Source organism: Leucoraja erinacea, chromosome 12, assembly GCF_028641065.1.
Source record: "Leucoraja erinacea ecotype New England chromosome 12, Leri_hhj_1, whole genome shotgun sequence".
NCBI lineage: Eukaryota > Metazoa > Chordata > Chondrichthyes > Rajiformes > Rajidae > Leucoraja > Leucoraja erinaceus.
Window position 1 is genome coordinate 5,414,008 of NC_073388.1, and position 11,354 is coordinate 5,425,361.

The 11,354-nt window shown below is 45.1% G+C and overlaps 1 protein-coding gene across 1 annotated transcript in view; it reads right to left on the reverse strand.

Annotated features, from left to right (window-relative positions):
• The window catches only part of LOC129702020 (calpain-5-like), a 103,884-nt gene extending 93,323 nt beyond the window's left edge, over positions 1-10,561 (reverse strand). Inside the window, exon 1 of the mRNA XM_055643511.1 lies at positions 9,712-10,561. Coding sequence (XP_055499486.1) covers positions 9,712-9,864 — 153 coding nt within the window. The 5' untranslated portion in view covers positions 9,865-10,561. The remainder of the gene's footprint in view (positions 1-9,711) is intronic.
• Between the last annotated feature and the right edge of the window lie 793 nt (positions 10,562-11,354).

Here is an 11,354-nt window from a genome sequence, read left to right on the forward strand (position 1 = left end):
AGATATAGATGGATAGATTCATACCGATTGACATAGACATGGACATAGACAGCGGAGAGACATTCTGCAGAGTAAACTTTGGCAAGACATCCGTCGCTGGTCTAACTTCTCCAAGGGGCAATGATTCCATTAATCCAGTTTCCCAGCCACTGGATTATTCTTGTTGTTTTAATCATATTTTTGTTTTGCTGTTCAGTGCAACTCGGAAAGGGCATTGAGGTTCTTAATTCTCACGAGAACAACTTTTTCTCTCCCCCCCACTCCCCCACCCCCGACTTGAGTGAGGCGAAAGTGACATCTTGTGTCCATGAATGTGGGCAGTAGTTCACAGCAAGCAATGCCCGTAAGGGCTCCTATTAATAACTGGCTTGACTTATTGCCTAAATGTCCAGCTGGAGATGGCTCACGAGAAGGTTCTTGGTCTAGAGTCAAGTCTAGTTGAGTTTAGTTTATTGTCACGTGTACCGAGGTACAGTGAAGAGCTTTTGTTGCGTGCTAACCAGTCAGCGGAAAGACAATACATGATTACAATCGAGCCGTCCACAGTGTACAGATACATGATAAGGGAATAATGTTTAGTGTAAGGTAAAGCCAGCAAAGTCCGATCAAGGATAATCCAAGGGTCACCAAAGAGGTAGATAATAGCTCAGGACTGCAAACACAAGTGTTCCATTGTCATATGTAGCAACAATTAAACAATTACATTCTTGCTTCAATGGTTCTTTATTGTATGCACGTATGCACTGCACAATAGACAAAAGGTGCAGGAGGAGGCCATTCGGCCCTTCGAGGCAGCGCTGCTATTCACTGTGATCATGGCTGATCATCCACAATCAGTACCCCGTTCCACAGTGAAGATCTTTTTTGCATAGTTCACACATGCACAACTTTAGACTTTGGAGATTCAGCATGGAAACAGGCCCTTCGGCCCACCGAGTCCATGCCGACCAGCGACCCCCCTGTACACTAGCTCTATCCTACACACCAAGGACAATTTACAATTTTATTGCAGCATATTAGCCTAGAAACCGGTACATCTTTGGAATGTGGGAGGAAACCGGAGCACCCGGAGGAAACCCACGGGGTCACAGGGAGAACGTGGAAACTCCGTACAGACAGCACCCCGTGGTGCAAGATAAAGTCCAGTAAATTCCAGAACCAGAACCAGAACTGGTTCCAGAACCAGGGGCCACGGTCTTAGAATAAAGGGGAGGTCATTTAAGACTGAGGTGAGAAAAAACTTTTTCACCCAGAGAGTTGTGCCTTTTTGGAATTCCCTGCCACAGAGGGCAGTGGAGGCCAAGTCACTGGATGGATTTAAGAGAGAGTTAGATAGAGCTCTAGGGGGCTAGTGGAATCAAGGGATATGGGGAGAAGGCAGACACGGGTTATTGATAGGGGACAATCAGCCATGATCACAATGAATGGCGGTGCTGGCTCGAAGGGCCGAATGGCCTCCTCCTGCACCTATTTTCTATGTTTCTAAGTCCGATTAAGGATAGCCCGAGGGTCTCCAGTGAGGTAGATGGTTAACTTGTCCACCCTGGGAAAATGGTTCTGACTGTCTATGCCTGTTATAATATTATATATTTATTGGCCAAGCCTTCAGAGGTCGACGGATTATTTTGAGCAAAATGACAGCCCACACATCTTCCTCTGTGACTGGAAGCTTATTTCCCATTTAGAAGCACATATGGTTTTAGAATTTTCTCTAGCTCAGCAAACCCTTCCTCCGAGCAGTTCCACAGATTCAAACTCATCTGGGAGTAAGAGAAAGACATTTATCTTTCTGTATTGTTGATATGCGAGGCAGGGATTCTTCTCAAACTGACTTCAGCCAACCTGTCATCAGGGTAGGGATTTGCAAATTGGATCTTGGAGCTCTTTTAGATCTCTTTTAGAGCTTTCCATAGAGTGGTACAGTGTTGAAACAGGCCCATCGGCCCAACTTCCCAAACCGGCCAACATCCCAATTTAACTAGTCCCCCCTGCCTGCCTTTGGCCCATATCCCTCTAAACCTACCTGATCCATGTACATGTCTAACTGTTTCTCAAATGTTGGGATAGTCACAGCCTCAACTACCTCCTCTGGCAGCTCGTTCCATACACCCACCACTCTGTGTGAAACACTTACCCCTCAGGTTCCTATTAAATCTTTCCCCACCTCACCTTAAACCTATGTCTTCTGGTCCTCGATTCGCCTACTCTGGGCAAGAGACTCTACCCAATCTATTCCTCTCATGATTTTATACACCCATATAAGATCACCCCTCATCCTCCTGCACGCCAAGGAATAGAGCCCCTCTTTATCTTTCAATTTGGTACAAAAAACTCCTTGAGCATATCCTTCCATGATATATTATATATTTTAAATAGGTGAAGTAAAGTTCAGGAACTTTTTAGAAGTTGGTGTGTACAAATATTGTCACCAAAACCCCATATTATGAACCAAAAATTCACAATAAATAATAATCCACTGATGAAGGGAATAGAAAGGCGAGATACATAGTCTTTTACTCATAGGGAAATCAAGAACCAGTGGACATAAGTTTAAGGTGAGAGGGGTCAGGTCGGGGGGAGTTCCCCCCGCCTCGGGTACCATGTAATCCCGTGCTACCTGCTCCATGGTCGGATAGTCGGCAACTAAACATTCTCCCCCACCTGTTTTACCAGGTGATGAGGGGGCTGTGGACCCCCAGCAGGACCAAAAATAAGACGGGCGGATGAGCTTCTAGCGAGCCAACGGCCATCCACACTTCAGTAGAAGTTGCGATCACTGTCGTACACGGCATTGTAAGGAATGATGATAAAGCACACACACACGCACACATCCTATACTTCCAGCGGCGGAAGTCCGCAGGAACTGGAGGACAGAGATGTGTGGTGCGTCCGTCACCGTTCCTGTTGGAAACCAGCGCCACTGCGTCGCTAATGGTTTAAACCATAGAAACATAGAAACATAGAAATTAGGTGCAGGAGTACGTCATTCGGCCCTTCGAGCCTGCACCACCATTCAATATGATCATGGCTGATCATCCAACTCAGTATCCCGTATCTGCCTTCTCTCCATACCCTCTGATCCCCTTTAGCCACAAGGGCCACATCTAACTCCTTCTTAAATATAGCCAATGAACTGGCCTTAACTACCCTCTGTGGCAGAGAGTTCCAGAGATTCACCACTCTCTGTGTTAAAAAAGTTCTTCTCATCTCGGTTTTAAAGGATTTCCCCCTTATCCTTAAGCTGTGACCCCTTGTCCTGGACTTCCCTAACATCGGGAACAATCTTCCTGCATCTAGCCTGTCCGACCCCTTAAGAATTTTGTAAACCATGTTGTAAACCATGGTGATGATGATGGAAAGATTTAATAGGAACCCGAGGGGCAACTTTTTCACACAGAGGGTCTTTCCCGTGGAAGCTGTTATCGGGCAACTGAACCATCCTACCACAACCAGAGAGCAGTCCTGAACTACTATCTACCTCTTCAGGAACCCTTGGACTATCTTTGTTTGCACCTTGCTGGCTTTACCTTGTGCACTAAACGTTATTCCTTTATCATGTATCCATACACTGTAAATGACTCAATTGTAATCATGTATTGTCTGTCCGCTGACTGGTTAGCACGCAACAAAAGCTTTCCACTGTACCTCGGTACACGTGACAATAAAATAAACTGAAACCCCACATTCTTCTGCCATGAGCTCCATGTTGTATAACTTCATAGTCACATTGATCAAATATTAAAATTCTCCATACAACAGCGCTGCAAGCACTGCCACAGTGGGGATTCGAGGAGGCACTCCACCAACTTTACCCCTCTCTTCCGATATCGAAGAGACATTTAAGAGACATGTGCCAAAAACTTCTCTGGAGAGGAGGAATGGGTGACGTTTTGGGTCGAAAAGCTTCTTCAGATACAGGTCTCAACCTGAAATGTCATCCTTTCCATCACTCCAGAGATGCTGCCTGACCCGCTGAGTTACCCCAGCATTTTGTGTCCGTCTTTGATGTAAACCAGCATCTGCAGGTCAATAGACAATAGGTACAGGAGTAGGCCATTCGGCCCTTTGAGCCAGCAATGCCATTCATTGTGATCATGGCTGATCATCCACAATCAGTTCCTGCCTTCTCCCCATATCCCTTGACCCTGCTATCTTTAAGAACTCTATTTAATTCTATCTTGAAAGCATCCAGATAATTGGTCTACACTGCCTTCTGAAGCAGAGAATTCCACAGATTCTCAACTCTCTAGGTGACAAGGTTTTTCCTCATCTCCATTCTAAATGGCCTATTCTTAAATGGTGGCCCCTGGTTCTGGACTCCCCCAACATCGGGAACACATTTCCTGCCTCTAGCGTGTCCAATCCATTAATAATCTTATATGTTGCAATAAGATCCCCTCTCCTACCCAAAAAGGTTTCTGTTCCCCTACATTGCAATGGTAAACATCTTGCTGTCCAAGGGCATTTGACCTTTCCAACTTGGTTAATTGTCAGGATCATTGGCGTTTTGTGATAATGTAAACACTGTTATTTAAACAGATCAACAGGATGCAGCTGGATTTAATTGCAATGGGATTAGACTTGCCAAGATCTGATCTCCTGGGCTTAACAATAGGACTGTAGGCTCTGGAAATCTATGCTGGACGTCTGAGAGGCAATGTGCAGATGTTCTTGTTGTCCGACCCTCGAGAGCATCCAGCAGTTCTCAACGTAGTTATTTTCTTTTACAAAACAAGCCTCTACTTCTGCAGATGAACTGTGACATTCCATTGAACTGATCGAAGATGGACACAAAACGTCGGAGTAGCTCATTGGGACCGGCAGCTTCTCTGGAGAGAAAGAATGGGTGACGTTTTGGGTCGAGACCCTTCTTCAGAAACACCAATTCCTTCTCTCCAGAGAGATGCTCCCTGACCGGCTGATTTGCTCCAGAATTTGGGGTTTTCTGCAGTTCCTTCCTCCTCATTGAACTAATCGAGTTTAGCGATACAGCATGGAAACAGGTCCTTCAATCCATGGAATCCATGGTAACCATCTTCCAAGGAGTACGTAGGTCTATTTTGTTTCGTTTGGAGATACTGCATGGAAACAGGACCTTCGGCCCACCGAGTCTGTACCGACCAATGATCACCCGTAAACATCGGTTCTTTGTTATCCCTCTTTCTCATCTCGCTACAGATTAGAGGCAATTTACAGATAACCAGTTAACCTTCAAAACCTACCATGTGGTGACCTTAGGACCCCTTCGGTCGTGGCTGACCATGGGTGTCTCCAGGGTGCTATTCCCTATATGGAGGACGCGTGTGCGTGACTTTGTTTAACGTGGGGAGACTGGTGCACAGACAGCCACCCCACGGTCCTTGACAGATCTGGGTCAGGATCCAGTGGCATGGAGTCCAAGACGACCGGAGACCCTTTTCTGCCGCAGCCTTCATCCGCCTTCCCAGCCGTCGTGACGCTCCACTAAGGTCAGCCATCGTCCTCCGCCTGTTCCACCGTTGAGGTCTTGGTTGGATTGCTCTTTGTCAGAGACCCCCCCCTCGACGTTACCGCCATGGGTGGCCCTACCAGGAGCGTAGCTCCAGACGGCATCGCTCTCAGGATCTCAGGTCCACACAAGCTTCTCCACCACAACAAGGTGACAGTCCACGGAGAAGCAATGTGGTGAAGAAGAAGCATAAATGTTTAGTTTTTTCAAATAACATCAAATTTTCATCAGATTTTATTTTAGGCAAGCGACACGAGATTGCAACACTATTCAGGGAAATTAATAAATCTGTGTATTGATCATATTTATAACACATCATTTATAAATTCAATTGTATGATTTCATTTATGCAACTACAAAATGTATTGCGTACATTTTGGTCGATTGCCAATGGTTCATGTATTCATATTACTTTTTTTAAGGAGGAGTGTAATGCGCGTAAAGGTACCGTCAAAAACCGAGCACAGCATGTTGTACCCCTCTGGGCTGTTAGTTGACAGGTTCCTTCATGCAATAAAGGATGTTCTGTTGGAGGATCTCCAATTTTGGCTTGGTATAATAAGGTCACGATGGCGCAGCGGTAGAGTTGTTGCCTCACAGCGAATGCAGCGCCGGAGACCCGGGTTCGATCCCGACTACGGGTGCTTGTCCGTACGGAGTTTGTACTTTCTCCTCGAGACCCACGCGGGTTTTCTCCGAGATCTTCGGTTTCCTCCCACACTCCAAAGACGTACAGGTTTGTATGTTAATTGGCTTGGTAAATGTTAAAAAAAATTGTCCCTGGTGTGTGTAGGATAGTATTAATGTTCGGGATCTCTGGTCGGTGTGAACCCGGTGGGCCGAAGGGCCTGTTTCCGAGCTGTATCTCTAAACTGAAACAAAAGCTCTTCGCTAGTTTTTAGTTTTAGGTTTAGTTTCAGAGATACGTCGTGGAAACAGGCCCTTCGGCCCACCAAGTCCGTGCCGACCAGCGATCCCTGCACACTAACACGATCCTACACACCCTAGGGACAATTTACAATTTTCACCAAAGCCAAATTAACCTGCAAACTTGTACATCTTTGGAGTGTGGGAAGAAACCTGAGCACCCTGAGAAAACCCACGCGGGCCATGGGGAGAACGTGCAAAATCGGTACAGACAGCGCCCGTAGTCAGGATCGAACCGGGTCTACGGCTCTGTGAGGCAGCAACTCTACCGCTGCGAGCCGACCCTTCATGTTGAGAGATTTTGCAGGAATGGAGGTTGTTATCTGATTAAACTGGCAGTATATTTTATAGATCTTCCACCTTGCAGTTTGACCTTTGCACTGACGGAGGGACTGCATGTTGGATGTGTTGCTTGGGAGCAGATCCTCCCTACGTTACAGCTCCAAGGGTCCCTTTACCAAAACGACCACAGACATGCGCGGCACGGTGGCGCAGTGGTAGAGTTGCTACCTCACAGCGCCAGAGACCCAGGTTCAATCCCGACTGCGGCTGCTGTCTGTACGGAGTTTGTATGTTTTCCCCGTGACCCGGTTTTCTCCAAGATCTTCGGTTTTCAAAAAGACGTGCAGATATGTAGGTTAATTGGCTTGGTGTAAGTGTAAACTCTCCCAGTGTGTGTAGGGTAGAGTTAATGTGCAGGGATCGCTGGAACTAGGTGGGCCAAAGGGCCTGTTTCCACGCTGCATCTCAAAACAAAACGGACAGAGTATTCAGAAATCGGAGGTGGGAGATCGGCCTTGGGAGTGCTGGTGCAGGATTCCCAAAAGGAATCAATTTGTAAGTAGAATCGGTAGTAAGGAAAGCAAATGCAATGCTAGCATTTACTTTGAGAGGGCTCCTATCCAAAACCTGGATGTAATATGGAGGCTTTGTAAGGCGCTGATCCAACCACGTTTGGAGTATTGTGAGAGGTTTTGGGCCCCATATCTGAGGAAGGATGTGCTGGCCCTGGAGAGGAGGTTTACGAGAATGATCCCAGGAATGAGTGGGTTAACACATATGATGAGCGTTTGTAGGCACCGGGCCTGTACCCGCTGGAGTTTAGGATGAGGGGAGCCTTCATTGCAACTTACCGATTATTGAAAGGCCTGGCTAGAATGGATGTGGAGAGGATGTTTCCACTGGTGGGAAAGTCTAGGACCAGAGGCGATAGCCTCAAAAATAAAAGGACGTACCTTTAGAAAGGAGACGAGGAGGAATTTCTTTAGTCAAAGGGTGGTGGATCTGTGGAATTCATTACAGAGGGCAAGTCATTTGGTATTTTTAAGATGGTGATTAACAGATTCTTGATTAGGCTAGGGGGAGAAGACAGGAAAATGAGGTTGAGAGGGAGGCTCACACAAGAAATCAAATACATGCTTTCACATTTTAGGATTAAAACACAAGGCACGTATTAAAACAGAGAGCCTTTGCCTTTTTTTTTTAAATGGGATGCTTGAATTCAAAGGATAAAAGTAACTCTGATTGGTGTGTTTTTAAAGATGTTTTGGAAAATGTTAAAACATTTACTGCAAAGAACAACAGTGAGCATTGTGCATGTTTGAAGTCTCCTACTATTTACACACACTTCAATATATATTTACATACATGTTTTAATATATATTTACACTTATGTTTATCCAACTCATTGTCGAATACAAAGCCTGAAGGTTACTGACGGGGTCAGTTGATAAAGTATAATGCTACTAATACTAAAGTTTACTGCAGGTCAATCGGCGTATTGGAATAAGTTAACCAAGGTCTTTCTGATAATGGGGGCTTACCAAACCACACATAGATTGGACAGAAATCAAAGCTCGGTAATCATTTGTTTGTGGATAGAAACAAAATGGACTGAAGACCCTTCTCCAGCCTTCAGACTCGAAATGTCACCCATTCCTTCTCTCCAGAGATGCTGCCTGTCCCGCTGAGTTACGCCAGCATTTTGTGTCTACCTTTGGTTTAAACCGGCATCTGCAGTTCCTTCCTACGCTAATAGTTTGCTTGTGTCAGGAATTTATATATATGTGGCCCCAGCTATACAAATGCAGGATCTCCAAAGAAGCAGCTTTCAGATACAATTATCCCTCTTTTTTACGTTACTGTAAGAATGCCCAGCTGTGTTGCTATGACAACTGGCACAAAGTCTCTCTGCCCATCGCCATGAGAGCAACATCAGCCGAGATTTCTCTAAATTCAAGTAACCCTTGCATCCCCTCTCTATCCGTCCCTCCCCCACCCTGGTCATCTACCAGTTTCATTGTTCATCCACTCGTTATCACCTTCCCCACAGCCAACAATGGACCATTGTGGGCTCCATCTATCCTCGATCATCATTTTATTAACATATCCTTTTGCACATCTTTCAGTCTTAGTTTGTAATCATGTATTACCTTTCCGCTGACTGGATAGCACGCAACAAAGGTTTTTCACTGTGATAATAAACTAAACTAGATTCAGTTTTGGAGATACAGCACGGAAACAGGCCCTTCGGTCCACTGGCTCCATGCTGACCAGCGACCCCCGCACACTTACACTACCCTACACGCACTAGGAACAAGTTACAATTATACCAAGTCAATTGACCTACAAACCTGTACGTCTTTGGAGTGTGGGAGGAAACCGCAGCACCCGGGAGAAGCCCCACGCAGGTTACAGGTAGAACATACAAACTCCGCACAGACAGCACCTGTAATCAGGATCAAATCCAGGTCTCTGGCGCTGTGAGGCAGCAACTCTACCGCTGTGCCACCGTGCCGCCCTATGTTCTACTGTATGTACCGTCTATATCTCAAGACAAGACAAGAGACATTTATTGTCACATGTATCAATTGGTACAGTTGGTGAAATTTGTGGCCATACGAATAAAAAAACAACACAGAACACGATAGACTTTAACACAAACATCCCCACACAGCGGAATCAAAGTTTCCCACTGTGAGGGAAGGCACCAAAGTTCAGTCATCCTCCTCTGTTTCCCTTGCCCGTGACTCTCAGTCTAAAGAAGGGTCTCGACCCGAAACGTCAGCCATTCCTTTTCTCCAGAGATGCTGCCCTGTCCCGCTGAGTTACTCCAGCAGTTTGTATCTATCTATCTATCTATCTATCTATCTATCTATCTATCTATCTATCTATCTATCTATCTATCTATCTATCTATCGTGCGTTTTCCGCATAGAGCAGCAGCGACAGTGAACAAAACCGTTGATGACCGCACTTTGCGTCGCGTCAGACATTAAACAGTAAACACATCGTTACCTTTGGCCGTCTCCACTCAATCGCCCCGGGTGGGGACTTGGTGTAAAACAGCGACTCGGTTGAGGCGGGGAAGTGAGGGTCTTCAAACAGCCGCTGGCTTTGAAGGCATTCTTCTTGTAAAACAGTGTACCGCTGATCTTTGTAAAACCTCATCCTCCGCAATCTAAAACTAAAATAGCACCAATGAATGCATAAGCCTCATACGTACACTCCAGTGTTAACACTTGCCAGAGTCTGTGACATGTCTATCCATCAGCCCACCCCACACCATAAACTCTTAAGTTCACTATTTTCATTACTTCCAGCCCTTAGCCTTAATACTACGGAAATAACTCAATATTAATGCTTTTAATGGGGAACAAGGAACTATACTTACCTATCAGGCGGGTGCCTCCTTTTTTTTGGCCGTCAACAAGTCTATAACAACTTTTCATCTGAACTGCAAAGTTGCTTGCATTTTAACCTGAATGTTGCAGACTCTACCATTCCTGAAAGCTGAACAGGGAGCTCTCAAAGTCACGAGGAATTTCCCCCTGTTAACCAGAGGTGGAACTGCTAGTTTCGTAATTAGAAGTAACTCGAGCAGAAAAATAGAACTCTCTTTTGAGGAAAAACTTTTTCAGCCACAGCGTTGCGAATCTGTGGAATTCTCTGCCACAGAGGGCAGTGGAGGCCAATTCACTGGATGTTTTCAAGAGAGAGAGAGAGAGAGCTAGATTTAGCTCTTAGGGCTAACGGAATCAAGGGATATGGGGTGAAAGCAGGAACGGGGTACTGATTTTGGATGATCAGCCATGATCACATTGAATGGCGGTGCTGGCTCGAAGGGCCAAATGGCCGACTCCTGCACCTATTGTCTGTGTTTTACCATTATTTATTTCAGTACAATAATTTCACTTAAAAAGGACCCACAAATTGCTGGAGTAATTCAACGGGTCTGGTAGCATTTCTGGAGAACATGGGCATTCTCCAGAGAATGCTGCCTGACCCGCTGAGTTACTCCAGAACTTGGTGTTCTTTTTTTTGTAAACTAGCATCTGTACTTTGTATGCTTCAAGAGTCAATAGTCAAGAGTGTTTCATTGTCATATGTCCCAGATGGAACAATGAAATTCTTACATACAGCAGCACAACAGAATATGTGAACATAGTACTCTGTTAACAATATAATGAACAAAAAGTTATTTTATATATATATATATACACGTGTGTGTGTGTGTGTGTGTGTGTGTGTGTGTGTGTGTGTGTGTGTGTGTGTGTGTGTGTGTGTGTGTATGTGTGTGTGTGTGTATGTATGTATGTGTGTATATATGTGTGTGTGTATGTGTGTGTATATGTGTATGTGTGAGTGTATGTGTGTGTATGTGTGTGTACATATATATATATATGTGCGTGTGTACATATATATATATATATACACAGTTTGTGTGTGAGTGTTAAGTATGTACAAAATATATACAAGCTAGATACACATGCGTGTGTGGGTCACAGCTGTACATATTTATAGATTTTTTCACACAGAGAGTATATATATATATATAGGGTATATATATATATTTACAGTTTAGATGTGGCTCCAAATCTGAGGAAGCAGACATTATTTGGATGATCAGCCATAGAGGGAGTGAAGGGCAGAGAAGGTTC